The 21,435-nt window shown below is 37.8% G+C and overlaps 3 protein-coding genes across 5 annotated transcripts; 1 reads left to right on the top strand and 2 right to left on the bottom strand.

Annotated features, from left to right (window-relative positions):
* Positions 1–217: 217 nt before the first annotated feature.
* On the bottom strand, positions 218–2,548 carry si:dkey-249d8.1 (uncharacterized). 3 transcript variants are annotated; one of them, XM_059570146.1, is made up of 4 exons: positions 2,364–2,548; positions 2,058–2,242; positions 1,709–1,901; positions 218–1,171 (listed from the first exon to the last, which is right to left on the bottom strand). In XM_059570146.1, the coding sequence occupies exons 2-4, from the start codon at positions 2,150–2,152 to the stop codon at positions 332–334; spliced, it is 1,128 nt and encodes a 375-aa protein (XP_059426129.1). In that variant the 5' UTR covers positions 2,153–2,242; positions 2,364–2,548; the 3' UTR covers positions 218–331. The 3 variants fall into 3 exon arrangements, with proteins under 3 accessions (XP_059426129.1, XP_059426128.1, XP_059426127.1); XM_059570145.1 differs by having other exon boundaries at positions 1,709–1,904; positions 2,062–2,242; XM_059570144.1 differs by having other exon boundaries at positions 1,709–1,904; positions 2,062–2,548.
* A 5,928-nt stretch (positions 2,549–8,476) lies between these two features.
* LOC132160818 (cathepsin Z-like) lies at positions 8,477–12,156 on the top strand. The gene is made up of 6 exons (XM_059570522.1): positions 8,477–8,777; positions 9,833–9,996; positions 10,834–11,013; positions 11,095–11,245; positions 11,322–11,487; positions 11,570–12,156. Exons 1-6 carry the CDS (start codon positions 8,629–8,631, stop codon positions 11,693–11,695), a joined length of 936 nt encoding a protein of 311 aa, XP_059426505.1. The 5' UTR covers positions 8,477–8,628; the 3' UTR covers positions 11,696–12,156.
* A 494-nt stretch (positions 12,157–12,650) lies between these two features.
* Positions 12,651–19,440, bottom strand: LOC132160817 (negative elongation factor D-like). The gene is given in 14 exon segments (XM_059570521.1): positions 12,651–12,748; positions 12,929–13,058; positions 13,164–13,304; positions 13,387–13,482; positions 13,602–13,716; positions 13,942–14,081; positions 14,198–14,332; positions 15,608–15,773; positions 15,864–15,994; positions 16,078–16,230; positions 16,332–16,439; positions 18,275–18,384; positions 19,089–19,218; positions 19,321–19,440. Coding segments are annotated over 13 exon segments (1,464 nt in total). The 5' UTR covers positions 19,093–19,218; positions 19,321–19,440; the 3' UTR covers positions 12,651–12,713.
* Positions 19,441–21,435: the final 1,995 nt, after the last annotated feature.

The raw sequence follows: 21,435 nt of genomic DNA, 5'->3' as shown, positions 1-21,435 counted from the left end.
AGAGATTATTTGGAAATATGTAATCCATTCATTTTCCCCAGTAAACATTAATCTTAAGGTTTCATCTAAAAACAAAATAGAAAATGAACATTATATTATATATTTACTTTTAGTAGAATTTAATAGACGTGTGTGTATATACTGTATATATCATTTTGCATTGACATTTTAATGACAATTATAGACAGGTGTGTGTGATTACATTTGTATTGACTTATTTGAAGTATTTAGACATCCTGGTAGTCTTTGTTAGACTTTAGTCTTTATACTGATTTTATCTGAAGTCATGAATAATACAGTAATGGGAAGTTCTGATTTTCTATGATTAGAGTCAGTCAGTAAATTTTCTTTTTCTGACTTGTGAACTGAATAGAAAGCCATAATCTGGGGGTGAATGAAACTCGGATTCTTCCACAGGTTCAGCTTTAACAGGAAGCTCATCTTCAGACTTGATATCAGTCTTCTGAGGAACATCTTCCATCTTTACAATGACGTTCTTGTGAATTGTAATCTGCATGGGCGGCAGAGCAATGAAGCTCTTAATAATGTCCTTTGGTGATGCAGTGGGATTGACTGTGAGCGCCGACCTTATGACCTCGTCTTCAATCTTAGCCTTCATAACATTTCCTGTTCCTGGTTTAAGATCCAGGTGACCACTAAAGTTCATCCCGATGGCAGTGCTTTTGTAATGTGTGTTGCATGAGATACAATATAGAGTTGGGCTTGACAGTGTCACACTCTTCATTTGGTGTTTACGAGGACAAATTAAGACATTTTTAATGTTTGCACCAAGGATGTCACATCTGATAGTTTCTGTCGGCACTTGAACAGCAGCTGCTGTACCTTGAGATGGGATGCTGACGATCTGTGTGTCTATGGTAGTTGATGGGGATGTCACTTGAACAGCAGCTGCTGTACCTTGAGATGGGATGCTGACGATCTGTGTGTCTATGGTAGTTGATAGGGATGTCTTTCCCCTGATCTCTCTCACAGAGACGCCTGTGATGCTGTACCATTCACCCACAGTCATGCTGTGCTCACGCCAGACCATTAGACTCATGGAGCCTGTGGTATCTGCTACAGTATATTCAGTTTTTGGAAGACTCTGTCCATCCCATACAACACCGATTCCCCTGCGCAGCTCCTGGATAATCTTTGCATTGATGTTCACCTGTGCAATATACAGAAAACATACAGATGCAGGGGGCTCAGTGACCTGACACTTGGCTTGGTTATAAAAAAAAAAAAAAAAAACATTAAAATGACAACAAAAATTACTTGAATACACCCCTCCATTTTTTTTTCCTGATTAAATTTAATATCTTATTTTACGCAAGTTTTTTGTTTGTTTGTTTATTTTTTGTTGTTTGTTTTTGTGGGATTGTTACAAATATCCGGATATTATAAAAAGAAAAATTAAATTAAAGAAAATTAAATGATTTTTTAAAAACATTTTTTACAATCTTTTATAATTGTGTCTTTAAATAATCAGTAAAGTGGTTCAGAATTTATTATATTAATAAATGGAAAACATGAGTAACAAAAGTAATCTAACATGCAGGAAACTATTAACTTATTGTTTGTTTGTGATAAATAAAAAAAATAGGAAATTATATCCTATAGTTTTAGGTTTCATCGTCCAGGAATTTGTTTCATTTGCAAAATGCAAGATAGCATTTTGTGATAGTATTTATTATAAACTACCTACCCTCTTTGGTTTTGTATGCAGTTTAAGGAGTTCAGACAATTGCACAGCTTGTGATCCAGCAGAAAAGCTGCTGTTAAATGCTTCTCCGAGGTCACGGACGCAGGACATTTTCGAGCTGTGAGTGTAGAAGATGTCCATGCTTCTGCTGGAATCCACTGACGACGGTAAAACCACGTCATCTAGTGTAACTAAGCTCCTGCACAAAAGATTTGATAGTTTAGAAACAGAGATTAACAGGATAGCTGTTTGAATGATGCTGCTGTATTGTGTAGTATAGAATTAATCTTAATAAACCATTTAAAAACTTTAGAAAAATAAGATGTCTTTATGTTTGTGAGAGAAGCAAGACTCACCGTGTTTTTTCAGCGTTGTGGAAGTGCATGTGATCTTCCGGTCTGAAGACCACAACTTTACTATTTCCACCTTCATGTTGAAGAACGGCATCAAAATGATTGTCTTTTACGGGGCTCACGTCGCACAGAAAGCCCTTGACCTGTTTCCTTAGTTTTTTGGCTGGACTTTGTTCTGCCATGTCTGATCACATGTATAGCAGCTGTTAACGTCATTTTTTCAAGTTAAAGGTGCCATAGAATGCATTGATATAATATTTAAAATTGTTCCCTGATGTCGCCAGAGTGTATATGCGAAGTACTACCTCAAAACACCCCACAGATAATTTTTTTTTGTAGCTTGTTGAAATTGCCACTTTTAGGGTATGAGCCAAAACGCTCTGTTTAAGTGTATGTCCCCTTTAAATGAGAATGAGCTGCTGCTCCCCAACAATCCCCAGCTGCAGAACCGCAGAACCGCAGAACTCTTTACGTCACAGCAGTCTCGACAGCAACGCCACGCCAGCAGCAGCAAGCCGAGATGGGTCTGACCCGAGCGGCAACCTCGCGCTCTCTCTCGTGAGGACAATAAGGAAGTGACTAAAACTGCAATTTATCGACTGGCCGCTTGATGCTGGCTGCAAAAGGGAGTCAATCCCATAGACTCCCCATGTTAAAATGCCCAACTTTACAGCAGAAAAAAACATGTTTACAGCCTGGTTCAAAAAATGATTTTGGTCTATATTGCTAATTTTGCCTTTCATGACACCTGTGAGGGGGGTGAATTTTTTTTAAAACTCATCCGTTTAAATTAAATTAAGACTTAAAATTCTGCATAGTTAAGGGCGTGGCCACTTGAGTGACAGGTGGATTGCCGCTTCTGACAATGCCGTCGCGCTAGGTGGGCGTGGCTTCAGCAATCAGCTCCCGCCTTTTTGCCCATTATCGATTATCCGGGAGAGTCGCGCGGTGACGCGCTGCCAAGATGGCGACGGCACACTCTGCACACTTTACGCTTCAAAACCGCTATTGAGGAGTCTATGGGTGACGTCATGGACATTACGTCCATATTTTTTTACAGTCTATGGTCTGACCATAGACAGTAAAAGAAATGGACACAGCGACCCCATTGGAACTCAATTGAGACAAGTGAAGCCCATTTTTAGCTATTTTTAGCACTTCCGTTTCTGACGCGCAGACTCAAACTAAGCTTGATGACGTCAGCAACCTGTCTGACAGATGTAAATCTTCTAGTAGCTGTGCGTGCAAACTGCCATCGTTAATCTTGCAGAGACGGCGAGCTTGGGCTTTGGCGCGAGTGAGCAGGAGTATTCTGATTAATTATTTTGTATAGTATTTTAAAATGGGCTTCTCTCTTGATGTCTCCCCGATTGCCTGCGAGCTTCTCCTCCTGTCTGTACGGAAATTTCTCTACTGTGCGACAGAGAGTCGAGTGGTTATGACGCAATCGTTAGCCTATTTTTACAAAAACTGTTTCTACCATAGACATCATATATATGATGTCTATGGTTTCTACGGGGCCATAATGTAACATTGAAGGTAATGGAGCCCTTTATACATTGTCGGGTATCTTTAGAAATAAATAATTGACAAATGGAGTCTTTAAACGCCTCAGATGTAAAGTTATTCGCTGTCAAAGTGATGCCAAAATGAATGCAAAGTCAATGGGATGCTAACGCAAGTGAAGTTCTGCTCAGGCAAAAAAAGGAAGACAGTAACAGTACAAGAAAAGGCAATGAACAAAAAGTCTTTGGATAAACAAAGAAATAAAACGCGAGTTAATATCGGCGTGGCTTTCCAGCGATGGCGAGAATTGAGGGAACTCAAGGGGCTGAAAAGTGACTCCTTGATGGCTTTATTTCTGCTGGACAGGTAAATCTTTCTTTTTGTATCTTTTCTTTTTTCTCATACATATTTTTAGGGCCCGAGCACCGAGGTGCGAGGACCCTCTTGTATCTGCTTTGTTTATTATTATTATTATTATTATTATTATTATTATTATTATTATTATTCTCCCGAATGAATCGCATTTTTGAGGGCTTAAACATGCTCAAAAAGTCATGAAACTTTGCACACGCGTCAAACCTGGTGAAAATTTTCGTCTGATATAGGATTCAGAAGAGGGTGTGGCAAAATGGCTCGACAGCGCCACCTATACTAAGAAAATCAACACCCTTCCAGCTATGTTTCACGTACATGCACGAAAATTGGCACACATATGTAACACAACAATACCTACAAAAAAGACTCTTGGAGCTAGGGTTGTGCCGATAGACGATAGTATCGTGTATCGACGATAGTCAGAGATATCGACATAAGCAGATTTCTCTGTCGATAATCAAGACGATATTAGGCTCATTTTCCTATTAATGTATTAGATTATAATAATAATAACTATTATATTTATTAGGCTGCTTATTAAAATAAAACTGCCCAGCTATTTCATTTCAGCATCGCATTTCACACACACACACACAGCGCGTGCGAGCGCAGGAGGATTAGAGCCTGTAGTCACTGAAACTGTCCGCCTTGACTCTGATAACTCGTTAAATCCATGAAATGAAAGAAATAGAAAACGAGTTGGTGTCCCACACATTTAATGGCTGCTACAGGACAACACGCTCTTCTCATACATGACAGATTAACTCTTTCTTGGCGTTACAATTAAAGTAAAGACAAAATATTAACAAGGTGGCAGAGCGAACTTATCATCCATAGTGGTTCTCACGTAGACCTTCTATTAGACTTATCACTTATAACACTCACTATGTGATGATGACGTAGAAGGCTTATAACACTCACTATGTGATGATGACGTAGAAGGACTACGTGAGAACCACTATGGATGATAAGTTTGCTCTGCAGCCTTGTTATTATTTTCATGCACACCACACTATAATGTGATGCATGCAAAATACAGAGTTTTGGCCGTTACTAAGTCACCATCCACAAACAGACGTACATCTAATCTAAAGGCCTTTGCGATGTTAAATTGCGAAGATCTTGAGTTTTCGTTGAAGGGCGTGTCCGTGGTGGCCTGGCGAATTTCGATGATTCGCCATGAAAAATGAAGTTGCTCATGTTTGATGAGACTCCGAACCTGAACAGATTGACATGCCCATATTCAGTTATAGTCATAGCGCCACCTATTGGCAACAGGAAGTGACATATTTTACACTGCGACTAACTACTCTTAGAAATTTTATGACATCAATGTCTTTTTTGTGGTCAGTCTAATCTAAAGGCCTGTGCGATGTTAAGTTGTGAAGATCTTGGGTTTTCGTTAAAAGGCGTGTCCATGGCGCCATGACGAAGTTCGATGTCTCGCCATGGGAATAAAAGATGTTATAACTCAGGCATAAAATGTCTGATCTTCCCCAAACTTCACATGTGTGATAAGAGTCCTGGCCTGAACACATCTGTAGGCCAATATTCCATCGGGTGTGGCAAAATGGCTCGATAGCGCCACCTATACACTTTCAACATAGCGCGCCTCTAGCTCCGTTTCACGTACATGTACAAAAATCAGTACACACATGTAACACACCAATACCTACAAAAAAGTCTCTTGGTACGAAATCCGAATCCCAACAGGAAGTCGGTTATTTAGAATTTTCTCTGCAAAATTGGCGTTGTACTTTAACGAACTCCTACTAGAGATTTATTCAGATCAACACCAAACTTGGTCAGTTAAATCTTAAGGCCTTTGCGATGTTAAATTGCGAAGATCTTGAGGTTTCGTTAAAGGGCGTGTCCATGGCGGCCTGACAAATTTCGATGTTTCGCCATGAAAAAGAAAGTTGCTGTAACTCAGACATACAATGTCCAATCTGCCCCAAACTTCACATGTTAGATAAGACTTCTGCCCTTAACAGATCTACATGCCCATATTCAGTTATAGTCATAGCGCCACCTGCTGGCAACAGGAAGTGACATGTTTTACGCTGCGACAAACTACTCCTAGAAATCTTTTGACATTAATGTATTTTTTGTGGTCAGTCTAATCTAAAGGCCTGTGCAATGTTAAATTGCGGAGATCTTCAGTTTTTGTTAAAGGGAGTGTCCATGGCCCAATGACAAAATTTGATGTCTCGCCACAGCAAGAGAAGTTGTTGTAACTCAGGCATAAAATGTTCAATCTTCCCCAGACTCCGCATGTTCGATAAGAGTCCTGGCCTGAACACATCTGAAGGCCAATATTCCATTATAATGATAGCGCCACCTGCTGGCAACAGAAAGATTGGCACATATATGGAATAAACATTGATATATTCCACTTATATTTATGAGTTTAAATGCATATTTCTCACCGTTCGCCTATTTACTAAAGCCACTCGCTGCCGGTGAGCCCGGGTGCGAGGGCCCGTTCATCGCTGCTTGCAGCTTTAATTTTGTTTATTTTTTCATGAAGCCCGTGTCATTAGCACACGTAGTTGCATAATATAGCTAACATAACATTACTTAGCGTGCCGTAGTAGAGGCTTTGGAAGGAGCCCAGAAGGGAGGGGGTGGAGTGAATGGAAATAATGAGCTGTCTTTAAAGCAGTCGTAAGAGGTCTACAGACACTTGATTTTTATACTTTCTTTTTCAGAGTACTTACATTTTAATTATGTATTGATATATAAATAAAGTTTAAACAAATTTGAAAAAAAGTTTTTTTATACATTTTTTACCTACCCTGCCTTTAAAGGAGTTTGTACATGTTTGAGATCAGCCACCTTAACATATTAGTGAACTTGCCACTTCCTCTTACTGTAACTTTACCAACATTTTCCACAGATAGTGTGAAAAAAATGTCTATGTTAGATGATCTATAACAGTATTATTACATATGATATTAATCTACAGTACCATAAGTAGTAGGTAGTTTTAAATGCATCTAATTCCTTTGTATAGGAATAATACACACTTTTAATGTCTCTTTGGCGCTGACATTGTTCCTCCAGCAGCTACAGCAAGAGAACAGTAATGGTGGACCGCAGCTTCTCACCCAGGGCTGTGTATATGCTAATAGGACAGAGAGCGTCACAAATGGATGGGACTTTCACCAATTCTGATGTCATAGTAGTGAGGCCAAACAACTGTGTTCAAACACCTTATAAAAATGATTTTTTTCATTCTATGGCACCTTTAAATTGGAGAAGCTGACACATGAACATACAGCAAACAATATCTCATCTGACCAGATTATCATATAATGTTCAAATTGTTAGATCAAGCACAATTAGAGAAATAAATCTCTTTCTAGCATTTTTGTTTCTAGTCCTTACCAAAGATTATAAACCTTTAAATGGTGTATGTCAAGCTCTCAAACACGCCTGCAAACACACTGATAACAACTGACTCAAAACAACTCTGCATTTAGAAAAATATATTTCAAATGTAGCTAATGGAAACATGAACATCTAAACAATAAAGTGTACATTATCATGCACACTGAGCTACTATTATTACTTACAGAAAACTATTGAGGTGTTGGAACAGTTATGGAACTGGACAGCAATACTATGTTTGTTTCTTTTGTTGTTTTTGTAAATACCATGATACTAATAATTACCATACTGATATTCTATATGGTATATCCAAGGTATTTTTTGTTTGTGTTGTACTGCTTTATCAAACCCATGAACCCACTTATTCAGGTGACAGGGAACCACTTCTCAGCTGTGCATTTGTTTCACTGAAAACAGCAATGCTTCAGCTGGTGAAACAGATGTCAATACCATTAGGCCTACTGCTGATCATGTTATATATACAATTATGTAAAAGAATAACAGAGAATATGCTTACCTGTACTCTTCTCTCCTATGCTGTAAAAATTAAGACTGCACTCTGTCCATCACATGAAATGCAAACATGTATTATAAAACGTTATGATCTGTAAATATTATTGGAAGCAGAAGTATAAAGCCCTAATAGTGATTCTTTATTGTACTTATTTCAATATTTTTTAACCGGTATTGTTACTTTTAACTAAAACTATATCTTGTTTTTCGTTAATTAAGCTGAAATGTGTGTGTATATATATATATATATATATAGAATAGAATATATATATTCTTGTTTTTCATATTCCTTGCCTCGTTATCCGATTTTGCATTATTCATTAATACTAATCATTTTGACACACAAAGACACTCAGAGATATGGACACACACACATACGTCACACTCTAGTGTATATTTTAGATATTTAAGTTTTGGTTACAAAAAAAATAATTAAACAAATTATAAATAAAAAAATGTTTTATTACACACTGAATTTTTGTGACAAAACGACCTATACTGTCGCACTCTATAGAATAAGTTGTCACAATGGGAAATTACTGTTTACGAGAAGTTATGAAGTTGGGCTTTTCTTTCTGTTTGAGACAACTTCCGTGTGTGACAACTAACCCCCGTATCGCGTAGTACTGTCAATTATTGGGCATTTTGTGGCCAGAAAGCGTCCGACAAACACAACATATTTTAACACCCAATAATAGAGTTCGTTTCGATTTATTCTCCACGCCTTCGTGCAGACACGAGGAATAAAACCGCAGTGCAGAGTCAGACTGGTGTAATGATCATATGACCGAGACCGAGCGCCTGAGATTCAACATGGCTCGCGTGCTGCTCTTTTATCTGTTTACTCTGTCGGGTGTCTTCGCCGGACGGTATTTTAATGAGAATGAGCCCTGCTACAGACCCCAGCCGAGGAGAAACCTACAAGGAGTTAAGTATGTCAAACTATAATTTTTCTAACCTTCATAAAACTCAAATTATACATAAAGATTTGTATGTCTAAGTTACCTGAGTAGTGCATGGAATGCGTCTCTAGGGCCGTGTCTCAAATCTCAACGTCTCAGACAACAGTTTTGAGTATCAGAACTTTGTTCCCAAGTCAGGCGAGTAATACATTTTATTGAGCCTAAACAACTGTCTAGGTAGCTACATCTGGGGTTTACTAGTGAGTTTTAATAGGTTAACTTTTAACTTTCTTCTTACTCTTTAAAAAAAAGTAACAGATAAAATAAAACAGGTAGTGGTTCTTTTTTCCTTCTGGGTTTGTAAATTTGTAAGCAAAAATACGTGTTAATGTCAAGTTATTTCCTGTTCTGTTCTGTATGCTAATATATTTCCTGTTATTTTCTTGTAAACCTTATTTACAGTTAGTTCATGTAAGAGCTTATGAACGTTCTAATGATATTTTATTTATTATTATTATTATTATTATTCTGGCTCATATGGGATATGTGTGGAATAACACTATGTTTACTATTTTTGTTGCATAAAATATGTGAATTTTCTGCTTTGAACTGATCTGCCAAAATGCACAGTATTGACCACAGCATACTGTATCCCACAATCCAATGCACTCAAATTGACTTTCAATTTCCAGTGTAATGCATGAATCATTTTCCCCATTATTTGGTCATCTCATCTTAATTTTTTGGCTCCATTGTCGCCCAGTCTATTGCAGGCGACTCACGTCATGGCAATTCGGCACATGAAATTATTAAGAGAAAGACACAGCAGAGTGGTGAAAAGGTAGCCATCATGAGACCGTTTGACACCTGCTTTATTTATGATTATAAATGTCATGCCCTCAAGGTTCATTTCCCATTTTTAGTTGTTAACTGAAGAACAGATGGCCTGTGCATGGGTTATTTGCTGGAGTTTCCTTCATGGCCTCTTGCTGCTTGCTGTGAATGCCTTTTCAGTGTTATTGTGGTTAGTGAAGAGAGAGCTGGATTTATGGCTTGATGAAACAACTCTTTCTTGTGTTCTTCAGGACTGGACCACGTCCTTATGAATATATGAATTTAAAAGTGCTCCCCAAAGCATGGGACTGGAGAAACATTGACAGCATCAACTACGTCAGCACCACACGCAACCAACACATACCACAATACTGCGGCTCCTGCTGGGCGCATGGAAGTACTAGCGCTATGGCAGGTGAAGGAAAATATTGTTAAAAATGTAGAGCAGGTCAACCAATCCTTTTTTTATTTTCTGTGTATATGTGTAAATCACAAAAGGAAATATTAAGCAAAATGTCCTGGGCTGGCTGGTTTTTCCCATTAATTTCTGGTAAATATCTCCATGTTCTGTGAGGAAAAGTAATCAAGGGATTCACATGAGAATGAGTAACTAAAGACACATTTTTGTGAAGCTTGCATTTTCATGAGGAACCAAAGAACATCACCAGCTCTAGCTTATCATGACTTACAGGGTTGTTTAATTACAAAAATGCAACAGTGTGCATGTGTATGCCATATGACGTATGCCTACCACCTGACTGTCATCTGATGTGCAGTTATGACTTAAAGGTGTTTTCCTGATCTCTACGAGTTTGTACATGTTTGAGATCAGCCACCTTAACATATTAGTGAACTTGTCACTTCCTCTTACCGAAACTTTTCCGAAACAAATACTGTGGAAAACAAATGTCTATGTTAGATGATCTATTACAGTATTATTACAATATAATAATTATTATAATATTAATCTACAGTACCATAAGTAGTAGGTAGTTTTAAATGCATTTAATTCCTTTGGACCTTGTTGAAATAATTTAATTGTCATAATTGAGAAACTAATTGTTTATTTTTATTTAAATTGGAATAAAATAAAAACCACTCTTAATTTTTTATTTGACTGCTTGGCCTCATTATTCAATATTTGCTAATAGTGAAGCACATCTTTTTTACTGACCCTTTGTTGTAAAAAAAAAAGAAAAAAAAAAGTTCTTCTTTTTTTGTCAGCCTATGTAAATTATTTTTTTACTTGTAGATCGTATAAACATCAAGCGGAAAGCAGCATGGCCATCTGCCTATCTCTCTGTCCAGAACGTGATTGACTGTGGCGACGCAGGCTCCTGTCATGGCGGAGATCATTCTGGTGTGTGGGAATATGCACACAGTAAAGGCATTCCTGATGAAACCTGCAACAACTATCAAGCCAAAGATCAGGGTAAAAAGTTGTTTGCTTTGGCTTCTGGTAGTTTCCTCATTGGACATTTGTATATCATTAGTTTGTATTTATGTTTTTCAGAGTGTAACACCTTTAATCAGTGTGGAACCTGCACAACCTTTGGTGTGTGTAATGTAGTAAAGAACTTCACTCTCTGGAAAGTCGGAGACTATGGCTCAGTCAGTGGGCTGGACAAGATGAAAGCTGAGATCTATTCTGGAGGACCCATCAGGTATGCAACATTTTGTGGTATGCAAATGGTTGTGCATAACCAGTATTTCTCGATTTTTGACCCTTTGCCTTTGTAGTTGTGGGATCATGGCAACAGACAAGCTGGATGCGTACACAGGTGGTGTGTACACTGAATATGTACAGGATCCCTATATAAACCACATTGTATCTGTAGCCGGTTGGGGCGTTGATGAGAATGGAGTGGAGTACTGGGTCGTCCGTAATTCTTGGGGAGAGCCATGGGTAAGCAGAGCCTGACAGCTGGGCTAGAGTGTTCCTATGAACAAATGATGATGAATGTTTTTTTTGCTCTTTCGTTATACAGGGAGAGAAAGGCTGGCTCAGAATAGTCACCAGCGCATACAAGGGCGGCAGTGGGAGCCAGTACAACCTGGCCATCGAAGAGGACTGCATGTATGGAGACCCCATTCTACCCAAAAACTACCTGTAGATAGCTGAGATGTTATTCACAGACAAAAGAGCCTTAGATTTGCCAAACATGATTTTTTTGATGATGCTCAAGATCAGTTACAGAGGTTTTGTTTGAATCGTTTTTAATCTCAGGAATGTTTTAGATAAATTGTACAGATTTGTTTCTATAATTCTGCATTTGTAGGCCTCCTTTTTATTGGTTTTCTACACTACCTAATGAGCAGAAAGGGATAATTTTTTATGCACATTTTTAGGATGTTTTAAATGGACCCGAACTCAGGCCAAATGGTCATCTATTGTTTTAAGTTTTAGGTTTTAGGGTTTGCCATGTTGTATTAAAAGCAAAATTACATAGTTTGCCATTTCTTATTTTTTGCCTTTAATGCATCTGTTAAACCCTGTCAACATGAAGCCATGGATCAGTTTAATCGATGCGCTGTTTTCAAACAAACTCTTTAATAAAAGTCTTATCAAGTTCTACTTCTTGTCATTTTATTGTGGTAAATTGTAATTTAGTTTAGTTTAAACTGGAGTGGAACAGTCTAAACTGTGTCTTTGTGATCAGTTGTATTCCGTTCTATCAGACAATCAATAATTTTAACAAATTCTTTGAATCTTTGATTTAAAGACTACATCAAATGATAAACTCATGTTGCAATTGCCCATGGTCACTTTTTTAGTTAAGTTAGTTTGGAAATATTTTGAAGAATTATATACAGCAGTAAATCTGCCTCTTAATGCAACAGCATTGAATTAAATTGGCATTTACTTTTATTGAAGACTAAAACTTCCAAAGAAACATGTCACCAGTATACCTGACCAAATATATTGTGACCTTAGAAAGGATGACACTATAGACTTAGTACAACCTTGTTTAATAAAAATGATAACAATATACAAAGAGGAAAACCAACGTCTTGCATATATAATTTCAAGGCAAAATAGAGTCTCTGAAATCTTATGACCTCAAAAACACACTTTGAGTCCTGCAGTCCTATGTTCGTTCCACTTCTCAAACGTCCTACTAATTTAGATGGTTAGTTCATCATAATGAAGTTGGATTTGCAGTGAGCTATAATGTAAAATTGGAGATTAATGACCAAGTGTTACATAATTCTGAGTTGCATTTGCATGCCCCATAAGTCATGGTTCCTCTAGATAAAATGATGCCCCTTTTAGAGATACTATGAGAAAAAAACATCATAAATGATCCATCTCGTCAAACATATTTTCATTTTAAAAAACAACTCACCAATGAACTCCGCTACAGGGTCATGTTCTCCCTCAGTGCGGATTGTTCCCGCTATGCTGTCATTTTCTAGGATGGGTAAAAACAGCTGGACAAAGTCTGAGGTATATGGAGGTGTTATCACGTCTAGAACCTGTTCGAAATGAAACAAACTTCAGACTAGATACTGATCTCAGTCATCTATGAAGAAACTGCCACTAAAATCAACCAAAGCTCAAAACTATGACATAAGCCTCACCTCTGTAACAAAGTATCTGATGAGTGAAATATCTGTGTTGAGTTTCTCAAGACATTTGCGGATGTAGTCGACCACTGGAAGAACATAACCTCGACTCAATAGGTGAACCATACGATCCAGTAATGTCTTCTTAAGCTCCATCTGAAAAAACAGAATAGTAACTTGAATACTGGAGGAGCAAATAAAAATGCACTGTTTCTACCATTTTTGCAGTCTTACAAACCTGCTCCATGACATCAAGCTGCGAGTGCTCTGTCTCGAACAGTTTGATGAGCAACTGTAACACCTGCGGATGGAGAAGCTGATGGCATGTGCTGATCTGAGACATAAAGACAAATGTTAATGCTTAAACGATGGTGAATTACAATCTTCATAATAATGGTTTGGGTAGTGACCAGTTCGTACTCTGTTGGTATTGTTGGAGTATATTTCATTTACCTCATCCAGTAGTGCTAGATGGACAGGAGTGTGGTCCGTCTGTAGCTGGAAGTAACGAGGCTCAGACACGGTCCAGTCGACCCACTTCAGCACTCCCATCGTTACCACTGGAAACCTGCAATACAAATCCAGAAACACCAAATGTACAATCTTACAAGACACCACCATTCAAAAAGTCAGTAAGTTTTTAAAAACAATTTAACTTGTATTCAGCAAGGATGCATTAAATTTATCAAAAGCCATTCATAATTTAAAAGATTTCAAAATAAATGCTGTTCTTTTGAACTTTCTACTAAATAAAAATAATCCTTAAAAAATATAGAAATCTGTTTGTTCATACCTTATGCACTGGTATAATGTGCTGAGTTCTGCTACTAGCTCAGTAGTTCCCTTGTTCTCATTGCAGCAGAGATTATGAACCGTCTCGATGGCCTTTGAGGTCGACTTCAGCTCATCTTTATTTATATTCACACGCTTGTTCTGGAAATAATTAATATTTTATGTAATTCTCGAAAAAAAATTCTCGTCAGAATAACATACTAAGAAATATGCATTTTTTTTATACATAATGTGTTAAGTGTGTATTCAATCCGCACCTATTTCCATGTTTCCACAACACTAGCAGCATACGCTAAAATGTGGATATATTTGTGCTTGTGGTCCTGGTTGATTTTAGCTCCGGGTTTAAATAGTGACTGCATGAACAGATCCAAAAAGGCAGGAACTCGGATCTACATGGAGAAAGAAGCAGTTTACATTTTTCTGTAGGTATTTGTTCAAGGAATATTTCACCCAAAAATGAAACTTTACACACTCTCAGGTCATCCAAGATGTAGATGGGTTTGATTCTTCATCAGAACAGATTTGGTGAAATGTCGCATTATATCACTTGCTCACCAAGTGAATGGGTGTCGTGAGAATGAGAGTCCAAACAGCTGATAAAAACCCTCACAATAATCCACACAACTACATCATTTAACATCTGAAGCAAAAAGCTGCGTCTGCAATATTGCTTTCTTGACTGCTATCTTGTCTGAATCAGGAGAGAAATATGCCCAGATTTCTTACAAACATCTTACAGATGTTCATTGATGGTCTGGAGACTTGTGGATTTTTTTATCAGTACTTTGTACTCTCACTCTGGCGGCACCCATTTACTGCAGAGGATCAATTGATGAGCAAGTGATGTAATGCTACATTACTCCAAATCTGTTCCCATGAAGAAATAAACTCTGTATCTCTTGGACAGCTGAAGGTGATTTTTGGGTGAACTATTTCTTTAAGCTAAAAACAAAACAATAGAAATACAGTTGATTTATGTGCATTTTCATAACTTAAACAAAAATACACAATGGGTTAGGAGTCATCATCATCAATCGGCTGCGAACAAGGTAGGTTGACAGTCGGTCACTAATTTTGTCCATTCTTTGCGATTGCTGGCAGCTTCTCGTAGTTCGCTCACTGTTGCTGGTACGTCCTTATTGATGAGTTTGCCAATATATTGGTGGTATAGCTTTCGCGATCTGCCTCGACTTCTTTTGCCATGCCGCTGTTGTGGCGCATACAAGACATACTTGTTGATCAAGTCGCTCTCATGTCTTCTTAGGCAGTGTCCTACAAATCTTAGCTGCCTCTGTTGTACTTGAAGAACGAGTTGGTTGTGGCCGACTATTTCATAAATCTCTTTATTGCTCTTCTTGTCCAGATGCTTTATGCCAAGCATGATTCTGTAGCAGTTGATGGCAAAACTGTTGAGTTGGTCTCTGAGTTTGCTGCGAAGGATCCAGCTCTCGCAACCCATACTCCTATGGGTTAGGAGTATTAATCATTTATTCTATGCGTTTCACTTTTGAATTAGCTTGTTTCCTGATCTAGCTCTCTAAAAAACCTGCAGTTGTATACTACACATATTATTATTTTGTGACAAAATTACTTATGCTTCTTTATTGTAAATCGCTTTGGATTAAATTGCTGGCTAAATTCATACATGTAAAGTAGATTCTGACCAGTTCTACAGGAGGTGGATCCATGCTGCTGAACATCTTGAACAGGACTGTAATGTCTGCTGGGTTCAGAGCCCCTTTGGACAGCATGGCACCAAGAGCCTGGCATGCACGCGGATAGACAGCAGCTGTGCCCAGCGCTAATGTGATCTGACTGGCATCATGTCCCCTAAACACATCAAACAAATCAATAACATAGTTATTATTAATCATCAGATCAATAAGGCAGATGAAACAACCTGGGGTTACACAAAAGCACCTCTCATGGGCGTATTTCTGTACTTCCTGTCCAATTCGCCGCATTGCTGAGCCACCCTGCTCCTCTTGAGCGAGGATGGACATCATGGCTTGAGCAAACAAGTATGTGTGCTCTCCGTGACACACCATCTTCTACTCAAAACACACACAAGAATGAAATCTGATTATGAAAACACAATCATAAACAAATACAGTGACTTCAAAAAGATGCTCACAGCAAACTCGGGCAGATTTTTCTCCAGGTTCTGTTCCCCTCCATCCAGCAGTGTGGCGAGAGATGTTCGTAGGACTCTGGAGAAAACCTCCAACTGTTGACAGGCCGTGGACACGCTTGTGATCTCTCCTTGATATCCTGCATCTGAAATCAACTACAGACAACATACATGATCAAGAAACATGTTTTACCACAACATAAAATCATTTCATCAATATGACCATCTTTGAATCACTTCAGCCCAATTTTTGTTACCTTGACAGTGAAGTTGAGCATCAGGCAGTCTGGATGAGCCTCAGCTAGTTTGTAGAACAGATCTCTCCATGTTGTGTGTGCTATCATCTGCTCCAGCCATGCTGGTGTCTGAATAGAGAAGAACATTCAGCTCATTAGCCTGATAAACAAAGTCAAGCTGTAAGCAGCAAAACAATTCTTCTTCTGTATTATGGCGGTTATTATGAAGATTATTATGAAGTGTAATGGATTATCGAAAAACAGAAAAAATACAAAACAGGGTTTTACACATAGACGTGTCAAGACCTAAAACATGCATTTACACAATAGATTAGGTGACTTTATTTTCAGAATCAGAATTAGCTTTATTTGCCAGGTGTGTGCAAACACACAAGGACTTTTTTTTTTTTTAAGGTGCTCCTGGTACATACAAACATACATGCATACATACACACCTGACATGAGAACAAGAAATTAAAATAAAGTTAGCAAGACTTGGCAATAAATAATGTGAAAGAATCTGGAACAGTATACAGGTACAGTATACAGGCTGGTCATATAATTAGAATATCATCAAAAAGTTGATTTATTTCACTAATTCCATTCAAAAAGTGAAACTTGTACATTATATTCATTCATTACAAGACATGGGTTTCAGCTGTCGCATTCTTTGTGTCAAGCCACTCTTGAACAACAGACAGCGTCAAAAGCGCCTTGCTTCAAAAAGGACCGGACTGCTGCTGAGTGGTCCGAATTTATGTTCTCTGACGAAAGTAAATTTTGCATTTCCTTTGGAAATCAGGGTCCCAGAGTCTGGAGGAAGAGAGTAGAGGCACAAAATCCAGGTTGCTTGAGGTCCAGTATAAAGTTTCCACAGTCAGTGATGGTTTGGGGTGCCATGTCATCTGCTGGTGTTGGTCCACTGTGTTTTCTGAGGTCCAAGGTCAACCCAGCCATATACCAGGAAGTTTTAGAGCACTTCCTGGTATATGGTCTGCGATATGCCAGACCCAAGAATGCAGAATAGCTGAAGGCCACTATCAGAGCAACCTGAGCAGTGCCACAGACTGATCGACTCCATGCCACGCCGCATTGCTGCAGTAATTCAGGCAAAAGGAGCCCCAACTAAGTATTGAGTGCTGTACATGCTCATACTTTTCATGTTCATACTTTTCAGTTAAGAGAGAGTGAAGTGACATTCAGCCAAGTATGGTGGCCCATACTCAGAATTTGTGCTCTGCATTTAACCCATCCGAAGTGCACACACACAGAGCAGTGAACACACACACACACCCGGAGCAGTGGGCAGCCATTTATGCTGCGGCGCCCGGGGAGCAGTTGGGGGTTCGATACCTTGCTCAAGGGCACCTAAGTCGTGGTATTGAAGGTGGAGAGAGAACTGTACATGCACTCCCCCCACCCACAATTCCTGCCGGCCCGGGACTAGAACTCACAACCTTTCGATTGGGAGTCCGACTCTCTAACCATTAGGCCACGACTTCCCCAGTTGGCCAAGATTTCTAAAAATCTTTACTTTGTATTGGTCTTAAGTAATATTCACATTTTCTGAGATAATGAATTTTGGGATTTTCCTTAGTTGTCAGTTATATTAAATAAATATTAAAAGAAATAAACATTTGAAATATATCAGTCTGTGTGTAACGAATTAATATAATACAAGTTTCACTTTTTGAATGGAATTAGTGAAATAAATCAACTTTTTGATGATATTCTAATTATATGACCAGCACCTGTATTGATTTATGTACTTTTTTTATGCATTTTTACAAATTTTTACTCTTGTCTATGTTTACTATAATTTCATTTTGAAATTGTACTTAACTTCATAGAAACTTTATTATATATACTGTATATTAGTGTATATATATATATATATATATATATATATATATATATATATATATATACATACATACATATATATTTATAAAATAAAACCTCACCTCTCCCTCAACAGTGAAAATAGAATCTGCTTTCTGAGGGTCAAAGTGTTTGATTAAGAGACTCTTTAAATGATTCTCCACTCGCTCCTGCACCTGCGCGGGCTCAACACCTGCAAACAAACACACGAAATTCAGTTTTTGTTGTGTTTTTATTGCAGGTGTGACTCTCAAACTGTCCCGTTCACGTTTTTATATACAGTTTCACATACGCCTGTAACTTTTTTTTCACTCGTCTTAGCAGTAAATATAGCCTCTGTAACCATGGTGACCCGCGTCCAACTAGAGCGCGACTTCGTCCGTTAATTAATCCACAGCAGCTTTTATTTCTGTGAGTTCTTGAGTCGTGTGAAGACTACAAAACTGACCAGAGCAGCTCCGGTGGACAATAATGACTGGATTTAAAACCTTCAGACGACACAAACCTGATATCTACGTGTCTGTAAGTTACCGGTACCACACACACACACGAAACACAGGAGAGACGCGAGCGACTCTTTCGCACAAAAACGTTAAGAATTGACAGCCAACTAACGTTAAGCTCAACTCGCTCTGGTTTAAGTTACTAACTTACACTAGCTGTCCAGTAAGTTAAGTTCCTATTAACGAAAATTAGTCTGCGAGCCCTTAAAATTTACGGCTATCACTCTCGTCAATAACTGAAATGTGTGTGTGATCGTAACCGCTACAATAAATTCAAATAACGTTACTGGACGGACAACCGTTTTTTGCTAATGTAAAATAGGGAGTCGTGACGTATGCAGAGATTCAATAAACATAAACACGTTTATTCAGGATATGTGTATCATTGACTTACCCATCTGGATGAGCCACTCCGCCAGAAGATTGACGGTCTGTGCTACAGCAGAGTAGTTCTCTGACAGCAGCTGGATGACATGCTCAGGTGAACCACCTGCCTGGAAATACCTGCGGAGACACGATTCCACCTGCACTCACCAAGGAGATCAATGACTCAACTCAAAGTTGCTTTGAATCATCTTCCTCTTTAAATCTATACAAATCATCCTCTCTCAATTTGAGTGACTTACGTTTTCAGGGTGTTAAACACGGTGGGTTCCATGATATAGTCTCTGCTGGAGAATTTCTGCAGACAATCCTCCTGAACTTTTCCATCAGCCTCAGCATCCGCGTATCCATCCTCCAGGAGCGACAGAAAGATGGGAAACGGTCAATTTATCTTTTAGTGGCGAATTAGAGGCTATTTAACTGTATTACAGTAGTTCTTAGATCAAGATATAATTTGTGCATATTACAATCTAACACAATAACTCACGATATTAAATTATAATCATTAATAACCTTGAAAATGACGTGTATGGACAGCACTAGTTAAGTTATTATTATGATTATTATTATTGAACATGGCACAATGCTAATTCCATGTTTTTGTCTATGTAACGTTACTATGTTTCATCACGATGCAGTCATGGATTTTGCACATGTTCCACGTTATTAACTACCCTGTATAGTTTCATATAAATACGAATATGGTACCACGACAGTAACTTGCTTTTTGTAAGGTTGAATAAAAATCAAAGCAACTCCTCATTTCAAAATTGAGCTAGTAACGTTAAACCAGATTATAATTTCATGGTCTTGGTGTCTGTGGTGTGTTTTCAGGAAACTAACGTTACCATGTTGCCGTCGTGTCCCTCCCATTCTGCAACATTGTTGTAGTATTCTTCGTCCATTGAGAGAAATAAACGGATTTCTTTAACCCAGAAAAACGACTGTTTACAAAATACGTACGAGAACACCCAGCGGCGCGTGTGTAATACGTCACTTGAGCGCTTCCTTCTGGACTGTACCAAATGAGACACCCTTTTTTTATTATTACTATTATTATTATTACAAGAAAAACTTGTACAAACATACAAAAAAACAGGGAAGCGAGATATAAATACACTCCAATAAGAAGCAAACATAAAATAAAAATAAAAAGACATTCTGGATTTGCATATAAAATTATAGTACTATTGATACATAAAGGTGCAAAAATAAACTTACATTCTTTTGGAAAAGTTGTCATAATACATAAAAAACTTGCTACTCTTTTTGTTCTTTTTAAGTCTAAGAGATGAAACAAGAGAGTCCAATTCCACAAGAAAATGGGAGAAAGACAAAGGAGACTTAAGCCATTTCTGTTTATGAATGAAGAATTTTGAATTCAATATAAGAAAATTAACAACATATTCAACAGATAATAGCTTTGGATTTTCATAATAAAAGATAACATCTTTGAGGATAAAAGTGTGGGACACATTTGTAAGGTTAGAAGCCAAATGAGGCACCCTTCGCTGCACACTGTAGCGCGGTGACGTCACGTACCTACGTATGTACGTCACGTATGTGTTTATCGCGCATGCGCTTGTAATTTTCATTGCGTGATGACGTTAGTTGTTTTCGCGTCGTGCGTGCATTAAAACGATGCGCATACTTAAAAGAAAACTCTAATAAAATGTTAAAGTATTAAAGAACATTAAGGTGTAAAAAAGACGGGGAAAACAACCGTGTTTAACCATGTTTCATTTGAGGTAAAATTATACGGAATTAAAGTTTATTCTGTAATATCTGTGTAGTATCTTACTTAAAATTTATTAACATTCTGTTGCACTTTACTTCACTGTGTATATTGTAATATTACACTTCAATGGCACCTTATATTTCTTATTGAGCTAGTCAAAATTACAACAGATAAAGTACAGTCGTCGGCTCTAATAGTGCAGATGGTAAAACGTGTTGTTCACAATATGATGCAATCGATCCGGTCCGAATCTGCCTTTTTTCCCTACCTTTTCAAATTTCAAATCACATCAGAAAAGCATTTATTTTAAATAAAAACGAAAGAAATAATCAAACAGTTTTGAGGGAGAACTTTATTGTCCTAATATGCTGGCATTTAATAATTTGAATTAAAATTATAATTTACACTCAGTCATTATTGCATACTGTTTTATATTGTACTACAATACTGAAGTGCAAATAATTGCCACTATTTGCAATAATAATATAAATAGCAGAAAATCCTGCTATTTTAACATAGTGTAAATAGAATCTATAGCCATTTGCTCTAAGTGTAAATAGCCGCTGCCTTTCTTATTTTAATCTTTCCTTTGCTATGGTTCTTGTTTATCTATTTTTTA

The sequence above is a fragment of the Carassius carassius genome, chromosome 17, assembly GCF_963082965.1.
Source record: "Carassius carassius chromosome 17, fCarCar2.1, whole genome shotgun sequence".
In the NCBI taxonomy this organism is placed as follows: domain Eukaryota; kingdom Metazoa; phylum Chordata; class Actinopteri; order Cypriniformes; family Cyprinidae; genus Carassius; species Carassius carassius.
The sequence above is the reverse complement of the archived record's forward strand: the minus strand, read 5'-3'. Positions and strand labels throughout refer to the sequence as shown.